We start from the raw sequence: 27,249 nt of genomic DNA, 5'->3' as shown, positions 1-27,249 counted from the left end.
ATAATGTCTTTGAGATGCTTTTCTACAATGAGACAAACAGGACAATTTAGGCAGGTGAACCCTGTTTTTTACCCACACACAGTATGAAATACAAAATGTAAATGTAACCATTAATCGTGCTTTTGCTGATAACCCTTCTGTAAGTTATCGATCCAGCTGTAAATTACCTCAACTCCGGCCATACCTTGCATCCATTTCCATCCTTCCCGCTTGTCCGCTTTCATAATATTGCTCTCTTACAAAAAAGAAACAACAACCTACCGTCCCTCAGTAACTAGCAGTAACTAGGATGAATGCCAATGTTAAAATTAAAATGATTGCGAACAAAGCACGGTTTACAGTAACACCAGGATATTATTAATCACCCTAACTAAAAGGAGGCAATAACAAAGGAAATGATATAGACAAGGCGTACGAAGAGCTTTGTAAAACCTGACATTTTTATTTTTCACTCACACTCTCCCACCCATAATGAGTAACACTCCATTAAAAAAATAACGCATGACATTGTAACTTACAAGCAGATGGAAATCTGAAGCATTTAAAGGCGACAAGGAGGGACATGAAAGAGAGGCTTGCAGGACACAGTAGCCCCGCTCAACCCTTTCCCTCCCCCTTTCCAAAAGGCCCTGATAGCGAGGACCGAGAGAAGCCTCTCATGCCCGCCTCACCCAGTGGGGCCTACGGTCCCTGGGGGCGTTTTTGCCTCATTTGGTTCCTATTTCGGCTACATTGAAACTGAGCAACTCCAGCGCCACCACCGCCAAGGGCCTCTCTTCTCTTCTCTTCTCTTCTCCCCCTCCCCCTCCCCCGTGCGTCGTATCCCTCCGCCTAGGCCTCCCAGCCCTTCACAGAGAAAGCGCCTTTCAGCCAAGCTGCCCGCCCACCCGTGCACCCCGCCTCTGCCGCTCCGACATCTTCGCTCTGCTTTCCAGTCTGTCGCTGGCTTGTCCCTCCCGCCCCAGTAAATTGAGGAGCGGTAGCCAGGACTCTTTGGGACGGGGGTGGCGGGGAGGCTGAGCGAAACTCGGCCCGAGGTGGGCGACTTGGAGAAAGGCAGCGAGGGGGTGTGCGTACCCTGGGGGAGGGGGCTGGAACTCTTTGTCTCGGCGGAGGGATCGCACTCGCTTGCGCTGTGGCTGGCTGGCTGGCTGTAGCAGCAGCAGCGCTGGGCTGGTGGCGGCGGCGGGTTTTGCTGCGAGTTGTTGTTTCCTCCTCCTGCCCGGAGCTTGAATGGTGGAGCTCAGACTCGCTGCTGCTGAACAAACAGTGACAGCTACTGGGTGAGCGCGCTTTTCAGCTCGCAGGGCCCGCCGGCGGGGAGCTCGGCCTGAGCAAGCCGGGCTCCTCTGCTCGCCATGTCCGGGGACGGAGGCGGCAACAGCGGCGGCAGGCACACAGCCGAGCTGCGAGCGGGTAAGTGGAACCCGGGCCGGGCCGCTGCCTTCGAGGCCGCCTTGCCTCCCGCCTAGCCCGCTCCTCCTTCTCCTCACGGTGCGTGTCTCTCCCTTTCTCCCCCCCCTTGCAGAGCTCTATTTCCTCATCGCCCGCTTTCTCGAGAACGGACCTTGCCAGCAAGCGGCTCAGGTAAGGACGGGCGCCGAGGCTGGGCCTGCGGGGTGGGGGTGCTTCCCTCGCTTCGGCGGCGCTTTCCCTGACGGTCTTTGCCCCCTTTTTGTTGCTACTGCAGGTCCTGATCCGAGAAGTAGCTGAGAAGGAGGTAAGTGGTGCAGCGCATTCACCCCGCTCCTCCTTTCGCCCGCCCGCCTGCCTCAGCGCCGGCGGCTGCAGCGGCCTCGCCTCCGCCTCCGCCTCCCCCATCCCGGCCGGCCGGGCGGGCGCTCCTGGGGAGTCTTCTGGGGGGAGGGGGTTGCCTTTAGTGACGGGGGGTGTTTTTTTCTTCCCCAGCTGCTGCCCAAGCGCACGGACTGGACGGGAAAGGAGCATCCCAGGAGCTACGAGAGCCTAGTAAGAGAAGCGGCCGGTCGGCGTGGTGCGATGTGGTGTACTAGGGAAAGTTTGCAAGGAGCCCTTTAAAAATTGAATTTCCCGCAATTTTTTTTTAACAACTAAAAAAAAATAAGGACCGATTTTAAACTCCTGATTTCTGCTAGTGAACGTGCAAGGTGTGTTGGGCTATGGGAGCAGGTGCTGCCTCGGGAGTCGCCAGTCTGGGGTCCTGGAGTTTGGGTAAATAATAATAATCCCACTAATGTGAGAACCCTAGAGTCACTGTGCTAGAAATAAAGGTACGTCATGGATGTTGTGCAGGGAGAGCAGGAGGCAGGGAGGGGAGGAGCAAGTAGACGGAGTAGAAAGAGCTTGCTAGAGCCAGCCAGGCCTGTAGGAGATGGGGGCGCTGTATTCCATGTAGTCCTTCACATACACACAATAGGGCCGAGCAGTTATTGAGCAACTGTAAGCAGTCTTTATTGGTGAAAGCTCTACAACTTCCTGAAATCTGGCCTTTTGCTCAGAACGTACTCAAGTAAAAACTCTTTCTTAGTCACAGTGTCAGTCAGGCATGGCAGTGCCTGTGTGTTGCTCTGTCTGAGTTCTGGTAGTGTGTAATTTCCAAGCAGAATGCTAATTTTAAATGGGTGTCTGCTTGCCAATGACAACTTTGTGGACTGATGTATTATTTTATGGTACAGTTATCCTGCATTTATATATCACTTTAGCTGCAGAATGTTTTTCCCCTCTCTGTCCTATACGTGGTTCTGCTTGTCAGTTTCAGATCAGGAGGAGGGTCTTCGTATTTTACTCTGTTTATATTCTGAAGGAACACTTGCTTTAAAAGTCAGGTCAAACTAGACGAGTCACTGGGAGATGACTCATGGGGGAGAGGTTCAAAGCAGCTTATATATATGCCTGTGCCCTGTATACCCCCCCCCCCCCAGCAAGGTGCATTTTAGATTAGGAAAACATAATGGGGTAGGAGTTAAATGTCTTCCCTATCACTGCCCCTGCCCCCTACCCATGACTGCTTGTGAAGGGGGGTGTGTGTGTGTAGAAATCCATGGGATGTTGGATCGTGAATTTCTCAACAGCTTGTCTAGCTCAGCCTAAATCAGTATTCCCTGAACTTCTGATAGCTTTTTTCTGAACTAAAATTAGTTGCACATCATCTTCGCAAGAATAAAAAGTATACTTTTTATAGCATATTGGAACAAGAATTTCCCGTTGTTGGAGCTGACCATCCTATGGTTTGGATTTGGCAGGAACGTTTCCGAGTGGCGTTCTGCTCAGAATGCTGCCACTGGTGGACGGGGGGCGGGGAGAGAGGCAATTTTCACCGATTCCATTTCCCTCTGCAGCCACCAGCTGTTCCCTCTGCTGTTCTGGAGGGCCCCCCCCAACCCTCTGTAACATTTGTGGAGTGTGGGGCATAGAAGACTGTAGAGGAAGGGGAAAATTGCTCAAAAATGGTATCTTCTCCTGTTCGGTCACCAGAAAAGCTCTGTTGGATCAAAAGCCTCCATCTGTGGGAGGCTTTTGCTAGATGCAATGCTCTATGTTTCTTTGACCTGGTTTGCATTATCGCTGCAGCCCACCATAGCTGATTAGTCATGGTGGGTTGTGGTGCCCATTGGCATCAGGCTGCCAATCAACAACCCTGCTGCTGCTTGTGTCTTTCAAACCTGACGAGGATGGTGACAACCCTGCAACAGGCTGTGGGTTCTGGGTGGTTTGTTAACCACCCTGACAAGCCACCCTCGCCGGGTTTGGATGACACAAGAAGCCGTGCCCAGCGAGGGTAATTATGTAAATCAGCCATCACAGGACTGGTATGCACAGTGGCTTGTTAACCACCCTGTGATCGTGTAAACTGGGGCTTTGAGTCACTGATCTGGCCTTGCCTCCTGCTTGGAAGCAAACAAGCTCAGAGCAGGGTCTTATGAAGAGGCACAATGAGCCACCACCTCAGAGGACAGGTAGTTCTTCAGTGTTTCTGCAGTAAGAGCGATTAGATAGTTTAATCACACTTGATCTACAGATCTGCAAAATTTCCTGTGCCCAGTGAAGGCTGTTTGCGAGGACACATGGCCATAGCAGTAAATCATGCAGAGATACGTTGGGCACACTCCTCTCTGACTACGTACTGTTACCTTACAGAAACCTTTCGTATAGTTTTTGTGGAACGCTTGTAGTTTCATATATGTTCGGTGTGGGTACTGTTAGTCCTAAATACTTTTAGTATGCCAGTAGTTCAGATCAGTAAGCTGGAAATGGTTAATGAAAAATAAAGGACGTAGTTGTTCCTGTATTACATTTCAAGTTAATCTTTGGATCTACACACATGCTAAACTACTCCAATTTAAATGTTCCTGTTGTATACTTTCATTGCAGCATTTGAGTAATCCCAGGAGAACAACTCTTGAGTGCTTATGTTGTCCAGTGATGTTATCGCTTGAATGAGGCTCTAGGCATAAGAAAGGCAAGAGGGAATTTGGGAGCTAAAGTTTATGTACAATCCCATTAGGGTGTTTTTTTTTTTATATACAGGCATGAACTCCTGGCATTTTTACTTGCTGACTTCCTCTCCCCCATGTTCTGCAATCAGAAGCTTACTGTATATCACTGGTTACCAGTACAATAGTAGTTGGTCCACGAATTTAGGTCATACTCACACAACTCAGTTTAACAAATTCTTAAGGTACTTCAAATCTGCACTGGAAGAAGGGCTGTAGTAGTAGTAGGAGTATATAAGAGTAGTAGGAATATACATTATTTAAGGAGTGCAGTTTTTACTGAACTCTTTGTCTATGTGATTATTACCAGAGTGGGGCTTGCTCCACCTCTTTGGGTGCTCCTTCTGTCATAGAAATATTTTCTCCTAGAAAGAAGAGGCAAGCTCCAGAATATCCTTACAAGATTTTACTGAATATGGATGTATAGAGGATACAGTGCAGAATGTAGTTTCTGTGGATAAAATATGTGCAAATATTACAAAAGTAATACATGTGTTTCTCAGTATTCCTTAGTATTGTTTGCATTTATTTAGGTGGGCATAGGTATGTGCCTTACATAGTAATGGATGCTTTCGTATTTATCTCAGCCTGCACTACTTGAGACCCACCAAGCTGTATGCAGCCCAGAGCCATGTGTATAGCCTATCATGCATGACCTCAATAAACTTCATGTTTCTGATGACTATTTAGGACTTCAGAAATGAGCTTGTTAAGCACTTGCTAGTCCCAATAAATGGCTGATGGGCCGCATTCAGTTTGACAGATCACAATCTGTGCAGACTTGTATCTTTTAAACTGTGTGTAGTAGCCACGCTTCAGAGTTGTATGGATGCTTTTGAGGTTCATTTTGGTTGTGTGTAGTTAGGCCACTGCCGTCAATCACTATTCCGCTGTAAACAAGTTGAATTAAATTTTATTACTTTAGATCAATTTAAACTTAGTCTCAGATGTGCTGACTTAAGTATTTGGTCTGTGTTCACAAAATTATATCCATTGAGCGACAGTGTTATGCAGATCATTTCATTATCATATGATAAGTCTCAGATTATGACCTTGAATATAAAAAATACTGAATAATTCCTTGTAAGTATGTCTTTCTGAACTAATAGCCAAATTCCGTGGTCCAGCTAGGATGTTTGTTGTTACTTGAACTACTAGAAGCAAATCAGTATCTCAGCCAGCAGTGGCCAGTCCTACCAACAGCAGAGTTAAGAGGATATTAAACTGAAGATCTGTGACACACTTACAAAGTTCTTTTTCAACTGCACTGTTTTCCAGCAATCAGGCGGGGGTGGGGCAAAGCGGGCAGACAAGAGTCTTTAGATTTAGGTGTGAAACCATAGACTAAAGTGCTGCAATATGAAATTGAGGATAAAAGTACAAATCCTGTTCTTGGTAGATAATGTAATTCTTACTCAGGATTCTATCTTGTGTCCTAGTTAATATTTTAATACAATTACATTTTTGACTATATTCAGTGGGTTGGAGCCAGGTCATGACTGAAGTTCCATTAATTTTAAAGGTCTACTCTGAGGGCTGGTTCGTACAATCACCACAGCTCACCATGGCTTAATCTGCTGTGGGTTGTGGTGCGCACCAGCATCCATTTTGAATATTCAACCCCTGGCAGGGCTTGCCATGGTGTGTCGTGTTGTCCGAACCTGGGCAGCAGAGGTTACTTGATGGTTAAACACCCCAAGATAATCCTATTTGTGCAAAACATGTCACTGTCTTAAGTCTGGATCCAGCCCATTAAAAGCACATTATTTCAGTAATGTAGATGTGTGCGCGTGCGTGTGTATGAGAAGTGAGGTAAGGGCATGAGGAGGAGGCATAGTCTTTGAAGAAAGACTAATATAGTGAGGCTATAGTAGTGTGGATGAGTACTGCCCTGAAAGGATAGGTCAGTGGTTAATGGTGCGTCATTAAGTACTGGATGACTGAAGTCTGATCTTGCTCCTAGTAGATATTATATTCCTATTTTAATTGGAATAGAATGGAGACAAATATGTAGTCATTCTAACCTTGTAAATCTGGCACAAATGTTACTAGCCTACATGCGTTCTTACTAGCCTCTGCTTGTGAGTAGATCAGAGGTATGTCCTAAGGATGGCGCATGAGTTTTGACTTTCTACATTTACAGCCTCCAGCCAGTGTATCCCTTTCTTTTCCTTTCATCTAGTGTGCATGTTCACCTTCTGAAGTTGCTTGCCATTTAGGAATTTTTCACTGCAATTGTCCATTTGTGTTTTAAAGCTTTGCATCACTGCTTTGGAATCTGTTTTCAGTCTATTAATGAGCCTGGCTGCTTGTTTTCTGACTTCTTCTACAAGGGAGAGCAGCTCAGAAGTTAGTCCCCCTCATGATGGTTTGTACTATCCTTTTTCTTACCATTATACGTGATGAAAGCTTTCCCAGTGTTTGTGTGGGTGTTTATCTTTATGGAATTACTGTAGTGCTTCACAATTATCATGTTTTATAATGGTAGTTTCCTTTTCAAGCTTAATAAGGTGTGTGTGTGTGTGGTGATGGTGTACCTGTGGTTGCAGTTACAGTGTTGGAGTTTAGTGGCTATTCATGTCCACAGGCATGAGGTAGAAGATATAACAGTGGCCATTTCCCAGTGTGTTTTTGTTCCAGATAACTAGTTTGTCTTTCACCAAGTAATTTGTCTTCTTGTTTATTCACTTCCTGTTGACATAATGGCCTAGTTCGCATGATCATGGTAGCTGAAACAAGCCACCATGTGTGCCAGCTGGATTTCCTCAATTACCTACATTGGCGTGCCTTGCCATGTCATCTGAACCCAGGCAGCATGGCTTATTTGGGGTGGGCAGCAACTCTCAAATAACCCAACAGCAGTCCGTGGTGGCTTGTTTCAGCTGCCGTGATTGTGCTAACCGGGTCTCTGTGTGAATGTCAATTTTTCCATAATTTCGTGTAATGTGGAGCCAAATGGTGGTTTATTTTCCTCATTCTTTGCAGCTTAGATGTGGCTGTGCATCATTGACCACCAGGGCAGTATAGCCTTGTATTGGCTGTAGGGTTTAGTTGTGACACTTTATAAGTGCATCTTGGTCTGTTGATAAAACATGCTATATATTTTCATAGCAGAAGCGTTATGAGATATATATAATTTCTGCAGAGTTGAAATTCAGAAAGAATCTGTATAAAGTTTACACAGTATACCACCAGAAAGCAATTTGGATTGACGCTCAAAAAGTGTTATGTAGTATCAAACTGTGATACACTTCTTCATAGTAGCAATCATATTCTTGAGCCACATGTCTATTCTGGTGTTCACAATTAGCTCTTGCAGTACTGTCCGCTTCTTAAGTGAATTTTTGAAACCTTACAAGTGGTGAAGCTCCACTTGTGCATTGGAGTTCTTGTGCCTGTGAGTAATTATTGGATTGGGAAATTACTAGTTTGTATACTCGTAATGTGCCACCTAGCATGTTGGGGTTCCTATTGCTGATTGGGATTTCTAAAGAATTTGTGCAGTTTTCTTGTTCAGTAAACAGGAAAGATAGGCCGCGGTGGCTTAGTGGTTAAGACACTGAACTGCAGACGGAAGGTCGGCAGGACAGCAGTTCGAGGCCTGAGTGCCGCGTGACGGAGTGAGCTCCCGTCTTCAGTCCCAGCTCCTGCCAATCTAGCAGTTCGAAAGCAAGAAATTGCAAGTAGATAAATAGGCACCGCTTTGGCGGGAAAGGTAACGGTGTTCCGTGCACCTCGGTGTTCAGTCATGTCGGCCACATGACCACGGAAGCGTCTTCGGACAGCGCTGGCTCTTCGGCTTAGAAATGGAGATGAGCACCACACCCTAGAGTCGGACACGACTGGTTGGGGATACCTTTACCTTTTTACCTTTAAACAGGAAAGATACATGCAGCTGTCTGAACTTAGTTATATAGATAGGTATATTGATTCAGTGAGATGCAAATAATGCGAAGTAAGCTTTCAGAGGAAGCATTATCAAAATAATCTCGTTACATGGTAGAGAAAATCTGCAATATGATGATAGCTGGGAAGCTATCAGTAGTCCAGTGAAGTGTTTATAGGACCTTGGTAGTGAGAACCAGATGTACTTTGTACAGGCAAAGTATTTGTGAAATAATTTCATTCCTGATGCATTTGGTATTTACATGGAGCAAATCTGTTGCATTCCTGTTTGCTTGAAGAAAATGTCCATCTTGGGAGAATCATTAAAGATTTCAGTAACTACTTGATTAGTGCATGTCCAAGTTGAGAATGGAAGGATACTGTGCCAAATGTTTCTAAACATCCATAACATTTAAGGGTAAACTGAGGGGTAGTTAAATCTTGGTGTAGTGTTTAGTACTATTAACTTGTTTTGTAAATGTATAAAGCTCCATCATTGTTACTGTCTAATGCTCTTAATAATTCATGGGAATTGGGTGAGGGGACTACTGTATTTTCTTTTAATTAAGAGAAGAAAACATTGCTACACTATTTCTGTGATACGCCATAAGAGTGAGAGACTATCCTTTAAACATGTCTGTAAAACTGTAAATTATCCAATGTTTGAATAAAACTCTATCAACTAGAGCAGCCTTCTTCAACCTAGTGGTGTCATCCAGGTGGTTTGAACTCCAGCTCCCAGCATTCCTAATCATTGACCATGTTGGCTGGAGCTGATGGGTTAAAGTACAAAACAAATGGAGGGGCACAAGGTTAGGGAAGGCTGAGCTAGAGGACGTGGGTCATATATTCAGGGTATTTCTGAGTCTAATTAAAAGGGATGGTTTTAATTTATACATTTCTGTGCATCCTAGAAGCCAGAAATCTCTCAATAGCAATCCTCCTGCCATCCTGATTTTTCAAACTGGTCCTGTTTAGTTACATTCATGCAGTATGAACAACATTTGCCAGAAGTTGCACCTTTCCTCCTTTGGCTCCAAACAACCTCCCTTTAGAATTGAGGAATGGCTTCTCTTTTCTTCTAACCCAGAAGGGCTTTCTAGAGTGAATTTTCAGATACATCTTCTTATCTTATTTGTGTGCCCTCCCTCAGCCCCAGACCGGTTTTATGCCATTTTGAACACATGCTGGAAAAGTAGGATATAAGGCTTGAATCCAGGGGCGTCCATCCACCAGGAGTAGAAACTGCAAGCAGAAGGGATTTCTTTTCCCATCTGCCCCCCCCCCCACTTCCGTTCATCCCCTAAATCTGCTCTGGAAGATTGGGGGAAGTTGGATTTAAGCCTAAACATTTAAAGTAAAAATATTAAGAGTTTTCCAATCTCCTTCCTCCATGCTCTTAAGTCTATTGGGATCTTATTTAACATGCTTATTTGACTTATAGTAGTGAAATAAAACAAAGTACACCATATTATTTTTAATTTCAAACTGAAACAATTTGATTAGGAAAATAATTCAATAAAACATACTCTCAGTGCATGCCTACTTGGAAGTAAATCCTAGTGAGTTCAGTGGGTCTTACTCCCATCTAACTGGGAATTGTAGTCTTAATGTGGTTTAAATGTTATATCTAAATGAATGTAAAGCTTTACTTAGAAGTTATTTTTTATTATAAGATATGACAGTTCATAGCATGAGGTCTTTCATTATTTTCATTTTTTTTTCTTAAAAAATTAGGCACCGAAAACAGTTAACATTCAGAATTTAGCATGTCCAAATATCTGAGAATTAGATACTTTTCTGGGTCTAAACATGAGGCTAGAATATGAAAAGAGGCTGTCTGAAAAGAATACAACCTTGAAACTGCCTGATTTACTGGTACTGTATTCATTCATTATGCTACTAATTAATTTTATGAAATAGTGAATTTTTAGAAACTGAAACTTCTGCACTGGAAACATAGCAGCAGAATTTTTTCTGGCCATATCGCTGAGTACAGTGTGAACTAATTGGAGTTTTGGAAATGGTAAAGGCAGAAACCAATTATAGTGGCACAAAACTGAAGTGGATTCATATATGAACCTTACTATGATAGGTGTAAATACATAATGATTCTGGGAGAGAAAATCGATATAAAAGTTTATGATTGTTTCTTTCCCTTCTGTATTGTAAAATTACTCTGGGGAGAAAAAGTTCTGGTATGTGGTGTTCTCTTAAGTGCCTCCACTTGCATAGTTTTGTGAGCTAGGTGCATTCTAAATACTGACCATGAATTGGCGGGGTTGCGCAGGAGTGAGCAAGTGTGCTGCTTCCTGCTTGCTTGCCACTTCTGCTTTGCATCTGCTTCCTCGGTTGTTCGATGTGATGTCCCAACCCAGAACTCTGGGTTGAGGGACAAACAACCCAGAGTTTGAATCCAAGAGCAAACCATGGGTTCAAACTCTGCATTGTTTGCCCCTCAACAAGCTGGGGTTCCAGGTTTGGACGTTGCATCAAACCCAGAACAGGGCCTATTCCTGAGCTGCTGATGAAAGCTGATTCAAAGCGGAAGTGGAGAGTGCGCAGGAGGCAGCATGCTTGCTTCCATCCCTGACAACCCATGGTTTAAACAACCAGTGGGGGGTTGTTATGTGCAAACCGAGCTACTCTGTTGGATCTAGAGTAAAGGTTGTATCTAACCTTGTGTGTCCACCAGTGAAATGGAAACTGCTGATGGAACAGATTTTCTCTCCCCTCTGCAGCCACCTTACACCCCCAAATCTGCTTGGAGGGTTGGGGGGCTGCATGCGAGAGGAGACCAAGGAGAAGTCTCTTTGTGTGAGCGGAGGTCTGCTCATGCAGCATTGCATTTAGGCTAGGTTAGTTGTACTTACTTTTGAAGTCAAACTGCAACTAACTTTGTCTGGATCCAACCTGTTTGTTACCTGTAAATCTAGCCCTGAAATGTAAATTTTGGTTACAGATGAAATTAACCATACAACAATTGTGTTCAGTTGTGTTCTGAAATATTTGCCGGCATTCTATCATTTGGTGTATGTAGTATTGTGATGGCATTTTTTTTAAGGAATGAAAGTGAAGGATGGGGGTTCAGTCTAGTAGGTCAAGGTAGAAGACATGAGCATGTAGCAATCTAGGAGTAAAGCTGCTAAACAACCAAGAAACAAATCTTGGGATCATAGTGGGAAAGCTCACTGAAAATAGCAGCTAAGTGTTCAGTAACAGTGAGAAGTCACAATTACTGCTAGGAATTATTAGTAAAGGGACAGAATAAAACAGCAAGTATCCTATTGCTGTTATATACCAATATCAAAATCTGTGGTGAGGGCACATCTAGTATACTATGCGTGGTTGTGATACCCTGTCTCACAAAGTATATTACAGAGCAGGAAAAAATAGACAGGCATCCGAAAATATTTAGGGGAAGAAGTATCTTCTTTACAGGGAAAGTGTAAGATATCAGGATTTCTAGTTTTAAAAAAGAGATAATGGGGTTTTTTGGAGGTTTATAACATTCTGAATGAGAGAAACCTTCTTTTAGAGGTGAGGCTGGTGGCTGTGAGGAACAGGGCTTTCTCAGTGGTGGCAATGTTCTCTGGAACTCCCTCCCTAAATGGGATTGGTAAAAAATTCGATTTTTTGGGGAAAGTTGAGCGTGCTGCTTCAGGGCTTATTTTAATGCTTTTTAATTAGGTTTAATGGCTTTGATAGCTCCTTGCTAACAGTTTAAATCTGTTGGTATATTTGTATTTTTATGATTGTTTTTAAATCTGACTCATCTTGAGGGCCTGAATAGACCCCCTAAAATAGCACCTATATTTTTAATTTATAATTAACCACATAGCTAAAGTATAACGTACAAGATACAGTAATGGTTACTAGCTTTAGAAGGCCTTATGTAAAAGGATTGGACAAACTTATGGTGAATAGTTTTACAAAAACTATAGCTATGCTAAATTGAACCTCACATTAGAGGCAGAATAACTCTGGATCCAAGATGCTGAGAACAAATAGGAGATGGTCACTGCTTTTGAGCTTTCAGAGACAAGAAGCTGGCCATTACTAGAAATTGAATGCAGTTCAATGAACCTTCATATTGTCTGGAAATGTGATTATGTTCTTACAACGGGGACCAACTACATTATGTTGCAATGTGGAGTGCTTTCTGTTCAGGGTTCCAGACAATCCATTCCATCCCCTCCCCCCTGGTTCCCACCCCCAACATTCAATCAGCATTCCATTTCCATTGAGCATGTTCAGTCCTTATCAGGCTATTTTTTTTCTTTTTTGCCACTTTAGGGTTCACCCCCTAATGTTCCCCTACTACCAGCCTGAGCATGCTGATACCTCTCCCTTGTGCGTAGGTAGAGCAATGTTTGCTACATGAGGATTGGCATTTGAAGAACTGAGACCACCAATAGTATACATGATGGTGTATTACAGGGGATGGCAACGTGGCACTTCGCATGTGTTTTGGATGACAACTCCCATCAGCCCCAGCTGGGTTGCTTACCCCTGGCTTATTGGGAGGGAGAAAGCCAGGGATCCTAGCATGGGTTTACAGACTTTCGTAGCACCAATAATGGGCTTCAAACTTCAAAATAGGAAGAACAGGCGAAGAGGACACTATTTATTTATTTATTTATTTATTTCATTTCTATACTGCCCCATAGCCGAAGCTATTCTAAAGAGTGCCATGGTGCGTGCACATGCATGGGCAGTGTAATACATAGAGACACACAGTTCCATATGGCAGCTCCAGATTAGCGTGTCTGGAAAAGGGTTGAAAAAGCACCTCACTCAATACTTGTACAGAGTGATGTGTTAACTTTTGCTTCTAGCTTTCTGTTTCCTTTTACCTTAAAACCAGACTGATTTAGCTTCTTAGTTGCTGCCTCCAAATGTGATCTCTTTCTGATTTCATCAACTTGGAAGCATCTTGTCTCATATTGCTTTTATTACTTTCAGAGCAAGTAATTCTGATATACTCTTTGGACATAGTGATATGCAGTGGTTTATTATTATCATGTGTTATGAAGCTGGCTTGTTTCTACTACAGTTTAGGGTTCAGGCATAATGCTAAACTGTTAAAAATGGAAGCAAAAGCTTCTGAGCTCCTCCACAGCTATGCTAGAGAAGGAGAGATATGGTGGAAATGCAGGAGCCCAAGGCTCGCTGTGGCTTGATTCTGTAACTATATGGATTATAAACAGGTTTTTATTGGTACTTCTGAAAGCATCCGGTGTTTTCTATCATTGACTTGGTTTCCTTTGTTTGCATGGGTCTTGCTTTTCTCTTTTGTCTTGCTATTAACTTTAACTTCCAAGTTCAGTTCTGGTTTAGCTTCATCAGTATTTCTTAATACTTTGGAATGGAAATGAACCTTTTTCAAAAAATTGCTAATTTACCCACTTAAAATCAGTTAGAACTGGTACAGATACACTGTTAGAAATTAATATTTGTCACATAATGTATAGAAAATGAATACAGTGATATGTACTTAAGTGAAGAAAAATTATTGTTAAAGCATGTTGGCTGGAATCCACGAGCTTTGCAGGAAGCCCCCCCCCTTGTGATCCTAAAAATTTACAAATGTTGAGGACCTAAGAGATGTAGTCAGAAGTAGCAATTGTGGAAATTCTGATGCATGCACATTAGCAGTTTAAGAAGATTCATGGGGATATTTAGATGATGGCAATTATTTGCATAGCGTAATGCCACATCTTCCAGGGCTGTTTGACCTCTGAGGGGGCAGAAATAATTTCAACTCTCCAAATAATTTTTCTCTGCTGGTTTATGTAAAAGGAACAATTGCCACAGCTTGAGCTAATTGATATATTTCTGGTCTATTTTGTTTGATTATGCATTTGATTATGTGTGCATCTTATTGTAGTGAAGAGCATCTTCACTTTTATTGAGAAGGAATCTCATAAAAAAAAAAAATACAGGAAGTGACCGGTGCATTTGTAGGATTTTGTTTTGACCAAAGGTTTTGCTGCTTGGAATTCTCATACTCTTTGGGGAATAGCACGAGGTAATCAGATGTTTCTGAATGAAAATCACTTGCAGTCATTTCATCATTTGGAATATAAAAAATTAGAAAATCCTCACTACTGTATATTTTAATTTAATGAATTTGAGGTTGTTTTTGGTTCTCATCTGTGAGAAGCAGGATTTAACCTGGATCTAACAGGAGAACCAGCAATCCCAGAACCTTCCTTCTGTCTTCACACCTTCCCTTTTTCTCCACGGGCTTCCTGCAAACTGTAGTAACTGATTGGAGTAGTCCGTTACCTTACCATTCTGATTACTGAACCCCTTTTAACTTTTTTAGAGGGATTTGGTTGTGTTTAAGGCAGCTGAGACATACATGCTATGTTTGGTTCTAACACCCTGAACTAAGCCTGGTTTTTATGTTCAGTTCAACTTAGTGATGTGAGTTTTCCAGAAAAAATTGAATTGGAAAATTCAAATTAGGGTAACTTGCATCAGAAATTTTTTGGCTTGTATTGTTAAATTTTCTGATGCCCTAGGGTGATCTTATTTATGTTTATTTTACTTGTATTTAGTAAACAAAAGTTTTTTAAAGTACCCAATGTTATTTTTTTGTCCTGATACAGCACAAGTAATTGACCTGAAATATTTGAGGGGAAAAATTAAAGCATACTTAATGTGATTTAAATGTTACATTATGTGGAAATTTCTATTGGGATATTTGTATATTTGTTATAATTGCAACAGGGATTGTAAAATACTCTGATCATTGAAGCGGCCTGTAGAAATCATGTGTATAGCTTAGTGCTACAAAATCTCAACCAAGCTCGCTTATTCATAAAACTGGTAACATTTTCCAATTCCCCCCCCCCCCAAAGTGCTTAAAGTAATGTGCAACCCACCCCCAATTTTAAAACTTACCATATAATACTAAACAGCAGGGAGGCAACAACCTGTCAGTTGTCAGTACTGAGCTACATGGACTAATGATCTCACTTGGTATAAAATAGATTCCCATGTAATAGGCCTTAGCAGTTAGTTGGATACCAGTTAACTGTAGACCAAGCTAGTTTGTCTCTGAGGTGATGCATTGAAAAATGTCAGGGACCTGGTATGAAGGCTGTCTTGTCTGCTGCACAGAAAACCTTAGTATCTAGGGCATGTATACTGATGTTTTGGACTAATCTGAGTTATTTTACTTGTTGATAGCTGTTTGTAACCTTATGCTACGTTTATAGGTATTGATGGGTATTCAGAGCTGTATTCTAGATTTCCTCTGTGCACTTGACTTATGAGGGCTTGCCTATCAAATTCTCTGCTCTTCTGCCTGTGGGCTAATAATATAATTTTCTCCTACTGATGGTGTGCTTTTCTTAAATGTGTTACATTAGAGTTATCCAGTGGGAGTTATTTTACATTAAAAAAACCCTTTCAGGTTAAGACAAGTGTTAAGTTGGTTACAGATTTACTTGTGCATCAAAAGGCATGGAAATAGTATGTTAAGGTGCCTGCATACGGTTTGCCCCATGTAAGCAGTAAACAGTGCTTCAGTTTTGCCTTCAACCTGCATAGAAAAAAAATCAAAGATAAGTGTGGTTGCAAGGAGACAAGTTGTAAGCAAGCACAATATGTGAAACTCTAGAATGTATTTTATGAACTGTGTAAGCAGTACTTACGATGAGTTCCATTAATTTTTTTTCTCTCCCCCACTCTTAAGGCTCCCAGGGTGGCTTACATAATATCAGTTGAAATAGTTATATTGCAAAAAGAATAAAACAAGAACAAGCCCCACCCCCAAGACAATCCCTTCCCACAGGTTTAGTCTAAAAGATACCATATTGTTGTTTTAAGCTGTATTTTACTGTTGGATTTTTTTAAAAATGTTTTTTACTTCAAAGTTGCTTTTAGTTATATGTAGTTTGTATATATTGTCTTTATGTAAATATTTTAAACTTTGTATATTGTATTTTAATGTTTTAACTTTTGTAAACTGCCCAGAGAGCTTTGGCTATGGGGCGGTATAGAAATGCAATAAATAAATAATAGTGCTGACAGATTTTTGGTTGACCACCAAGACCACCTGATATTGTCTGTTTTTTATGAATAAGGATTAGAATCCAGGTGACACCTAGTTTCATGCTAGGCTAGTTCAAATAATGGACATGTACTATATTTGTATCCACCACCAATCCTATCAGTCATAAAAACATCTGTTTCTCTTTGGCCAGATGACGAATGGCAGTTGATATGGGTGTTCTAGTATAATGCCTGTCTAGCTGGGCAGAGGTCCACATTTCCCATGAAATCACAGTTTGTGGTTTGTAGACTGTGGCTGACTCCATTGCTCTATACCTGGCTCCAGTCTTTGTGGCTTGCCTGGGAAGCCTGATCCTGTTTTAACATTCTCATTTTGGTAGTGAGCGCCAGATTAAGGCAAAGATTGATGACACTCTGAGCAACGTGTAGAAGCTCTGCACAGTTACACAACACATGGCTGTGGATCAGCAGACAAACAGCCAATGTCCTGGTTTGTACCTAATGACCAACCATGGGTTAATGCCCACCCGCTCACAGCTTCTGCTTTGTATCTGGTTTCCAAAACAACCCAGGAAAATTGTTCGGTGTGATGTGCAAACTTGGGACTCTGGGTAGTTAAGGGGAAAAGAACCCAGAGTTTTAACCCAACAACGCTCTGGGTTGCTTCCCTCTCAACAACGCATAGTGCCGGATTTGAATGTCACGACTAACAAACCAAGAACGAGGCATTCCTCAGTTGTTCTAGAAACCGAATACAAAGCAGAAGCTGTGAGCGGGTGTGAGGCAGCATGCTCACTTGCTCCCACATATTCTTAACTAGAGATATAAAATTTCCAGAAATTTTGAGGCCTTGGGGGAAAAGCTGGTGTTTTTCTGGGTTTTTTTTTCAGAACAATTGGATGTTTTGGAAAAATTGAAAAAATATTTATTTTTTTAGCACACTTTACAGATCTAAAGTCAGTTTGTTGCTTTAAGACAGGCTTCTCCAATCAGCCTCAGGCAGCATGGCCAATGGTCAGGAATGCTGAGCACTGTAGTCCAAAACATCTGGAGGGCACCAGATTGGGGAGGGCTACTTTAGGAACATAAAGCAGTCTTTCTGTTTCTAAAGTTATTTTATGTATAACTTAGTTTGCTCATAAAAGTTTTAAAATATAATGATAATTTTAAAAGTAAACTCAGTAAATTTGTAATTATTGTCTGAATAGACTAGAACTACATTAAATGACTGCTACAGCTTCAGAAACTCAAGACTCTATAGAACAAACCGCAAGCTATCAAGAATGCACATTTACTGTCAAAAATGCACAACGATGACTCTATTCACTTGTTGGGAAACTGAGCATAAATGTCAATCAGTAAAATATACTTTAGATCAATAATTTTAATAAGGAAAAAAAGAACTAACTATGCTGGGTACCTTACATATAGGATTAAAAAACGTTTTCCCCATGGCTTCATTATTTCCAGACATTTTACATGTCTAGTCTTTCTGTAAAAGTGTTATTAATAGTTTTTAGAAATCATTTTGCGGGGAGTAAAGGCTGGGTAACGATATATAAATACTTTGTCTTAAATTCTAAAAGAAAATACCTCATAATCTACAGCTGTTCAATTTTTCTGGACAAAAACAAAAATGGTCCTAGGAAAAAAAACAGCTTTTTCCCCTCAATTTTCCCAGTTTTTTTTCTGGGCCTTCACATCTCTGGGTGTGTGGATTGTTTTTAACTGTTTTCCTCACAGCTGTGTGCTCTAGAAACTATAGGAAAGTGTCAAGTATTGCTCATCCTCTTTTCAGAATAGTTTTTTTTTCTTAAGTGTAAAATGTTGAACATTTAATTTGATTTCTTAACAGGTAAAATACTATAGACACTTGGCACCTGATCATCTACTCCAAATATGCCATCGACTAGGACCACTTCTAGAGCAAGAAATTCCTCAGAGTGTTCCAGGAGTGCAGACATTATTAGGAGCTGGAAGACAGTCTTTGCTTCGCACAAATAAAAGTATGAGTATTTTGCAGATGGCTTGAACACTCATTTTGCCAGGTATTTCTATGCTTATGTGTATCTTATTTTGTAATAAAACAGGCTGCAAGCATGTTGTGTGGAAGGGATCTGCTCTTGCTGCGTTGCACTGTGGAAGACCTCCAGAGTCGCCAGCAAACTATGGCAGTCCACCTAGTATAGGTAAGTGTCTTACTACACAAGTGTGGAACATTGCCAACACAGTGTTTGTTCCTATTTCAATAAGGTTTGATGTGTGCTTGTTCCTGTGTGGTCTGTTACTTCTACCACTTAAAATTCTTGTATGTCTTAGTCCTAGTGTGCATAAATACATATTTGGGAGCTGAATTCAGGCTTGAGAAAGGAGTCTTAAGTATCCAAAACAGAATGGGTTGGATGCTTTTGTGTGTGTTTGCAAGCTTCTTCTCTCACCCCCCACCCCCCCCGGGAGACTTCAGCACCACCTATGAAACCTGATAGGCAAATGATTATAATGTACATCTGAGAGGCTTCTACTCTGCCCAAATTTCTATTCTGCCCTGTGCAACCAACATGACGAATATTGCATTCCACATTGGAATTGGAAAATGATTTCCTGATGATTTCTGCATGCTTTTCCTTCTCTCCTCTTCTTGTTGCCCATTAGTCTACTTGAGTAGCAAGCCTTTGTGCACCACAGATTGCCTCCCTTTTTTGCAGTCAGTTACTGTGCAAGAAGGTCTTCAGGGGCTTGCATAGGACTTGAAGTTGACATCTTTGTGACCTTTTATAGGAAAAAAGAGCCAAAGAAAAGCCATAATCTTTTTCTTCCCCTTGTGCCGCTTCCCCGCATTGAATAGCAACAGTGAAAGATTTGGTGCACCACTGCTGGTTAACTGCTGAATATTCCAAAAGAGCCTGGAGAAGAATCATGACAAGCATTGGTTGCCTACTGCTGTATTTGTCTCCTTACTTTCTCACCTTTGTCATACTCTCCTCCATTTATGCAACATGCATTGGCTCCCCCACAACACCCAATACCTGGGGAATTGATCTGTGTTCCTTATCAGCAAGTATACTCAACAGACATTATGCTTAATTATATGAAGGATTGGAAGAAGGTGCCACAACCTGATAACCCCTTCAAGCAACTTAGGTTTGATAGCTTTTTTGGTAATGTCCCTTCCCCCCTGACAGAGGAAACAGCCTTTCCACTCTTGGTCATGGAAGTTGTAGGCCAAACTATCTGGAGAGCCACAAGTTGACCACCCCTGTCCTAGGGATTGTTATGGGACCTGAGAGGGACTCTATTCAGTCATCTTGGGAAGTTTCTCTTCCCCCTCCCACCTCAGCTCTCCTAGTTTCTCTCCCAAATGTTGCAGAAGTACTTTGGTGGTTCATGTGAAGTCTCTCACAAGCCTCTTTCTCCTCTTGCCTTTACTAGGTTAGTAGAAAGAGGAGAAGATCCTTGGGACACTTTCTTCCTGTGTGGAGAAAAAGTCCCAAGGTACCTCAAGTTTCTCTGGTACACATCAGAGACAATCATAAGCATACAATCCTAGTTTTAAACTAACCAACAGTTCCTCATTATATCTGAACTTGGAGGACTCTGATTTGCTCCAGCAAGGCAGGTTCAAACTCTGATTTATGGTCCTGATTGCTTGAAGTAACTAGTGTAGGCAATTTCCAGGGTCACCATTCCTCTCAAAATGCCTGAATAAGGAAGGACCCCTCAGAGCTAGGCATTTGAGCCTGGCCACCGGTCTGTGAAGAGGGGCCGGCTGCTTTTCCAGCCAGTGTGGCTCTTCAAAGAGCTTGCCACCCTACGGCAATGCAGTAGATAGGGAGGGGGAAGACAGATGTGTGCAGGTGGAGCAAGGGGGTGGCGAGGGGGCAGGCGGGAGAGGGAGAAGGGAGACTGACATGGAGGGCAAGAGGAGGAGAGAGACAGACGCAGTGGGGGGGGGAGTGGGGCAGTGGCAATAATGGCAGCCATCAGCAGTGGCTCCTGGTGGTGCCGTGTGTTCTTCTGCCTCAGGCAGCGGGATAGTTTGCGCTGGCGTTGAGTCTCAGGCTCATCATGGGTTGTGTATTTAATGCTAAACAATGGTTTAGCATTACTTCTAAATGGCACTCCAGCTATAAGAAGAACATAAATTCACCAGGTAACTTTTTTTCTCTTGCTACTGCTTCATTTACTAATAGCTTTGTTCTAATAGCTTTATTTTTATACACATTTTAATTATTTTGTAAGCCACCTTGAAAATTGACTTTTATAGGCAGGAAATAAGTAGTTTAAATATCTTTGAAGTACAACATGCAGTTGAGATGCCGATCTGCCTGTGCTTGAGACCAAATGTGAAAGAGAGCCTGTAGTCAGGCAGGGTTCCCAGGTGATGAGGAATTTTGAGGGGAATTTGCTTGAATGTGTTTTTTTAAAACCTGCTGAATTCAAATCTGTCTGTTCCCAAGTGCTCCACTTTAGCATTGACCCTGAAACCAAGGGTGGCAGCCAAGATGGCTGGTGCTAACTCCTTAGCATAAATTTGCCCTTGGGGCCACGTTGTTGTTATTATTATTTATTACATTTCTATACCACCCCATAGCTGAAGCTCTTTGGGCAGTTTACAGAAGTTAAAACATTAAATGCATTATAAAAAGTTTAAAAGCCATTTACATAAAAGCACAGAGACAATATACACAAACAACATTTTTAACCAATGTTGAGGACAAGCTAATATTAGGCTTAACATTTATCACAAAGGTTTTTAGGAGCCTAAGTTGAAAATTTGCAAAATGGCAGCCAGTTGAAATTTATTTTGGGCAACAATGCAAAATCTGTGCAAAATACATCATGAAACAAAATTTGTTGTAGAGCATTACATTTATTGCCATACATTTTGTACAGGCACAGCTTCCTAAACCTTTACTGGTGCAGCTTATGAAATACTATTTGTTTCTGGACATATACCTGAATGTAACATACAATATGTTTTTTTTTTATAGCTGAAACTCTCTTTTCAAGAAAGCTAAATGGAAAATACAGACTTGAACATCTTGTGCCAACTGCTGTGTATCAACATATGAAAATGCACAAGCGAATTCTAGGACATTTGTCTTCAGTATATTGTGTAACATTTGATCGAACAGGCAGACGGATATTTACTGTAAGTGCAAATCCATGAAAAATTTGAGATATACCTTTTGTGTCCTTAAGGAATATGTACTACAATCATAACTGTGGCACAGAGCAGTTAGATTATGGCAAGAGTTTAAAGACTGCCTATTGTTCACCTAGTTAAACACAGATTCCTAATCCCCAAAATTGGCTAAATTCTGTACCATCTGAAGGAGAAGGACTATGTAGACTGAGCAGGCTCTTTACACTACAGTCTTTGGGTAGTGGAATATTATTCCAGAGGCTGCTAGGATGCATATTTCAATGGGCTAGAAGTGGGGGTCTGTGGAACATTGTTTAACACCTCTGCAGTCTTATTCTAGGAAGATTGTCATACTTCCTGTGTTGGTACAGGTCAATTTCACATGCTCCAATCTCTTAACAGAGAGACCTTCCTTCTCAGGAAGTACCTTTGGAAAACTGGAAGTAGAACAACATGCTTTAAAGTCTTCAGTTACAAATATTACAACATTCTAGGAAAAAAAGGAAAATAATAGATTACACATAAACTTCAGTAGAAGAAGTCCAAATATCCAAAGTTAAGTCCATTCACAAGTGACGCCTAAATACCACTCTTTCAAATGTTGCTAGTGTTCTTAGGTCTTCAATCCTTTGCATTATAGGTGGTGAGCTTTTATCCTTCCACTATTGTAGTGTCAGTCTTTTAGCATCTAGGAGGGTGTGAAAAATCAATTTACTCTGACCATGTGTTACATTCGAAGAAGCATGTAAATAGTTTAAGAGAACATGTACATCAGTAAGTATTAAAGAGCTTTCCAATACAAAGTTTATCTGTATGATAACTTCTTCCCCAAAGGAGGCAACTATTGGACATTTCCAAAACATATGAACAAAAGAAGCATTAACTGTATTACATCTCCAACAATTAGCTGAATTAGACAAACCTTTGTTAAAAAGATGTTATGGCATGCAATAGACCCCAAACAAAAGTTTTTGCTGAATAAGATGTAATCGGAGTTCCATAGACATATCAGATACAGACACCACAACAGCAGTCCATTGCTCAGACAAAATATGACATTCCAATTCCTTGTTCCATTCCTGCTGAAGATTCTGTGTATCATATTTATTCATTGATGATAAATATTTATAAACATGAATCATGGGTTGATACACCTGGTCAGCTTCATTAAGTGTTTCCAATAGCTCTGAGGCAGTAAAAGCAGCAGGACTGAATCTAGATTCTAACAAATGTTCCAGTTGCAAATACTGCCATTCAGCTATAGCAGGCAAATCAAATTTATCTTGCAAAGCTGAAAATGGCAACCCCCCGCCCCAATCATCAACACCTAATAATTGATCCAGTGTAAAGATCATTTTATCTATCCAGGTCTGCCACAGAAACATTTTCTTTTTAATTCTTAGATCTGGATTTCTCCATAGAGTCAATTTGGCATGGGAAAATGAGTCAAACTGTAATTGGTGTGGCATTCTATGCCACAAATCTCTGACTGCCAAGATTGTGGGAGGAGCTCTGTCTGCCTTAATATGCCGAGAACCTAATGCCATCCAGAGGCTCCAGACAGGAAGATTCCAAGACTGACCAAGGTGGAAAACGAAATCGAAGTGGGAAAAAACAAAATTTAATATAGGTCAGATAAGCCTGATGATATGTAGCAAGATCTGGAAAGCTAAACCCACCTTCTTTAATTGGAAGTTGCATCCTTTTCAGAGATACTCTTGGTGGAAAGGAACCCCAAAAGAATTTATGAAACAAAGCATTAAGGTTTTGGAAATATTGGCCAGGTATACAAGTGGATCCCACATATAACATAAACAGTTTGAGCTAGAGTGTTCATCTTAAGTGTATTAACCTTACTCCATAAACTCAACTTTAAAGATGCCCATCTTGTGAAGTATCATGAATCAACTTGATTAAATTTAACTTAATCATTTGAGATATATCTCTAGGGATAATGATTCCCAAATAAGTAGTGAACTCTGGACACCGTCGAAATTGCCAATTGGCTAATACGCTAGAGTATACACTATCCTCAATCGGCATTATTTCCAACTTTTGACCAATTAATTGAATAGTTGGACAAATCACCAAAAGTATTAACCAGTTTCATCAAAGCTGGAACTGAGGACTGGAGTTTCAAAATAAACAGCAAAAGATCATCAACATAAAGAATAATTTTGAATTCTAAGCCCACATGCACAAATTCATGAATACTACTGTTTCTCTAATAGCACACACCAGGGGTTCCAAGCATAAATTGAGTATCAATGGGGAAAATGGACAACTTTGTCTGGTGCCCTGCTGAAGTAAAAAAAAAAAGCTGAAAAGCTGTTAGTCATTACTCTTGCTCTCAGAGTTGAGTATACACATTTAACCCATTTCAAAAATTCTATAGGAAAACCAAAATCAGTTAATCAAAATAAATTTCCAATGAATTTTGTCAAAGCCTTTTCAGCGTCCAAGGAAATGTTGGTTGCCTTGTTAGTTCTGTCAGAGTTTAAAGTGACTAGATCAACAACTAATCTGAGATTATCAGCCCCCTGCTTGTTTTTAATGAATCCCACCTGGTCTGGTTGAACCAATGCAGGAATAACTTGTGGCAGTCCATCAGCTAAAATTGCTGTTAATATTTTGATATCTATGTTAATTAATGATACAGGTCGATAGTTAGCATAGTAGATATGGTCCTTGCCAGGCTTAGGAATCACGGTAATATAAGCATCGTTTAACGATGAAGAAAGGGAACCTGACTCAAAAATATGGTTATAGAGGCAGTACAGCTTTGGAGCTAAAAGGCTGGAGAATATTTTGTACCACTGAATTGGGAATCCATCTGGACTGGGTGACTTTTCAGTATTCATAATTGAATTCTCCAAATGCAAAGGAGCCTAAAGAAGCTGTTGTAAAGAATCTAAGCTTGGAAGATTAATATGAGGAAAAAAAGCTTCCATATCTTGGTATGATATTTCACTACCAGTGCTGTAAAGATCAGAATAAAACTTTAACACTTCTGAGTTTTTATCTTTAGGAGAAATATGTTGTCACTCTCATCTTTAATAGCTGAAATGACATTTTGATGTTGATGCTGTTTAAGACTATGTACAAGGATCTTACTCGGGCATTCACCATTTTCCCAATATACCTGTTGTAAACAAGTCAGAGCAAATTCTGCCTGCTGTGAGAGAATATTATTCAACTCATGCTTAGCGTTCTGCAGCTCTTGATAAAGTTGTATGGTAGGGGAAATGGCAAACTGGGTTATAAGAGATTTCAACTTCTTGTTTAAAAACATCTGTTGAGTTTTTTTTAAAAAAATTGGTAAGAAGCATAGGCAATAATTTGACCCCTTATAAAAGCTTTACCGGCCTCCCACTCGATGGTGCATGAACCCACTGTACCCTCATTGGTGTTAAAATACTCTGTCATTTCAGCTAAGATCTGAGTTTTAAACTTCTCATCGTTAAGAAGAGACACATTAAGGTGCCAAAGACAGGGGGCCCTAGGGGATTCAGAAAATTGCAGTTCCAAATATACTGGTGCATGATCTGACACTACCAATGTGTCAATCTTGCAGTCTTTTATTTGACATACCAAAGATGTAGAAACCAAAAAATAATCTTATCTTAAGCAATTATGGTGAACCGGTGAAATAAAAGTATATTCTCTGTCAGCAGGTTGTAAATTTCTCCAAGCATCAGTTAAACAATATTTTTCAACATGTTAGCCTGGAGCACCAGTCTCACAGCTATTTGGGAATTAGGAGAAGGTATACTCCTATCCAACAAAGATCTAAGACCTCATCAAAGTCCCCACCCACAATCAAATCATCATAAGTGATACCAACCAATTTAGCAAAACAATCCTGAAACATAACTGGAGAATCAATATTAGGCCCATATACATTGATCACAGCAATTAATTTATCTATGTACCTCCCAGCGAGGATCAAAAAATGCCCCTCAGTGTCAAGAATCACCCATTGAACTAAAATAGGAAGTCACTTATGAATTAAAATCACAACCCCTTTACACTGTGTTGAAGTATCTGTAACATAAACCTCACTGACCCAGTCCTTTCGCAACATGTGTCCATCTACAGCCATCAAGTGATTTCCTTGTAAAAAAGCAATATCAGTGTTAAGCTCTTTTAACTTAGAAAGAACTCTTTTCTGTTTATTTACGTTTTGCAGCCCCTTGACATTCCATGAAGTCATGAGAAGCATTAAAAAAGCAAAAGCAAATTATTTGCCTCTCTGCCAAACACATCTTTCTAGATTTGCAAAGAATAACTAAGGGCGCAATCCTATGCATGTTTAGACAGAAAAACGTCCTACAACTCCCAGCAGTTTTTGTGTCCAACCCTTTTGTCTCATTCCAGAAAGAAAAAGTGCCTCAAATCCCCCAAACATAACAAAAAAGTAACAAAAAATAAAAGCTTTTGCCTTCTGTTTGGACCGACGTGCAACTGCAGTACTCAGCTAGGCCACTCCCACATATTGAATGCATACACAAAGCAAGATTACAAACAAGCAGACTTGACTAGCAAGAGAAAAATAATAAAGAATAAAAACAAATGAGTATTTAGGTAATATTTTATCTGGGTGTATATATGTTGTTGTTCAGTCGTGTCCGACCCTTTGTGACCCCATGGACCATAGCACGCCAGGCCTTCCTGTCCTCCGCTCTCTCCCGGAGTGTGCTCAAGTTCATATTCATTGCATCAGTGATGCTATCTAGCCATCTCTTCCACTGCCGTCCCCTTCTCCTTTTGCCTTCAATCTTTCCCAGCATCAGGGTCTTTTCCAGTGAGTTTTCTCTTCGCATTAGGTGGCCAAAATATTTGAGTTTCAGCTCACTATCTGTCCTTCCAATGAACAGTCAGGGTTGATTTCCTTTAGGATGGACTGATTTGACCTCCTTGCAGTCCAGGGGACCCGTAAGAGTCTTCTCATGCAACACAGTTCGAAAGCATCAATTCTTTGATGCTCAGCCTTCCTTATAGTCCAGCTCTCACAGCCATACATTACTACTGGGAAAACCATAGCTTTGATTATACGGACCTTTGCTGGCAAGGTGATGTCTCTGCTTCTTACTATGCTGTCTAGGTTTGCCATAGCTTTCCTCCCCAGGAGCAAGCGTCTTTTAATTTCATGGCTACAGTCACCATCTGCGGTGCTCTTGGAGCCCAAGAAAGTAAAATCTGTCACTGCTTCCATTTCTTCCCCTTCTATATGCCAGGAAGTGATGGGGCCAGATGCCATAATCTTCGTTTTTTTAATGTTGAGTTTCAAACCAGCTTTTGCACTCTCCTCTTTCACCCTCAACAAGAGGCTCTTTAGATCCTCTTCACTTTCTGCCATTAGGGTGGTATCGTCTGCGTATCTGAGGTTGTTGATAATTCTCCCAGCAATCTTAATCCCGACCTGTGATTCATCCAACCCGGCGTTTCTCATGATGTACTCTGCATATAAGTTAAATAAGCAGGGCAACAATATGCAGCCTTGTTGTACTCCAATTTTGAACTAATCGGTTGTTCCATTTCTGGTTCTTACTGTTGCTTCTTGACCCTCGTACAGGTTTGTCCGGAGACAGGTAAGGAGGTCTGGTACTCCCATCTGTTTAAGAATTTGCCACAGTTTGTTGTGATCCACACAATCAAAGGCTTTAGCGTAGTCAGTGAAGCAGAAACAGACGTTTTTCTGGAATTCTCTTGCTTTCT

At 41.2% G+C, this 27,249-nt stretch overlaps 1 protein-coding gene across 7 annotated transcripts in view; it reads left to right on the top strand.

The window, feature by feature from the left end:
- Positions 1-424: 424 nt before the first annotated feature.
- Positions 425-27,249, top strand: part of PHIP (PHIP subunit of CUL4-Ring ligase complex) — a 121,922-nt gene continuing 95,097 nt past the window's right edge. For 6 of the 7 annotated variants that reach the window (XR_014786602.1, XM_084826952.1, XM_084826951.1 and 3 more), the window contains exons 1-7: positions 425-1,416; positions 1,529-1,587; positions 1,691-1,720; positions 1,909-1,968; positions 18,241-18,391; positions 18,476-18,574; positions 21,377-21,537. Coding sequence is in view for 6 of the 7 variants with exons in the window: in XM_084826952.1 (XP_084683078.1) it covers positions 1,359-1,416; positions 1,529-1,587; positions 1,691-1,720; positions 1,909-1,968; positions 18,241-18,391; positions 18,476-18,574; positions 21,377-21,537 (618 nt within the window). In the remaining variant the exon portion in view is untranslated. The remainder of the gene's footprint in view (positions 1,417-1,528; positions 1,588-1,690; positions 1,721-1,908; positions 1,969-18,240; positions 18,392-18,475; positions 18,575-21,376; positions 21,538-27,249) is intronic. The other variant, XM_084826954.1, reaches the window with a different exon arrangement.

Source organism: Heloderma suspectum, chromosome 1 (genome assembly GCF_057233095.1).
Source record: "Heloderma suspectum isolate Gila_16-S chromosome 1, 16-S_ref, whole genome shotgun sequence".
Lineage (NCBI taxonomy): Eukaryota > Metazoa > Chordata > Lepidosauria > Squamata > Helodermatidae > Heloderma > Heloderma suspectum.
The sequence above is the reverse complement of the archived record's forward strand: the minus strand, read 5'-3'. Positions and strand labels throughout refer to the sequence as shown.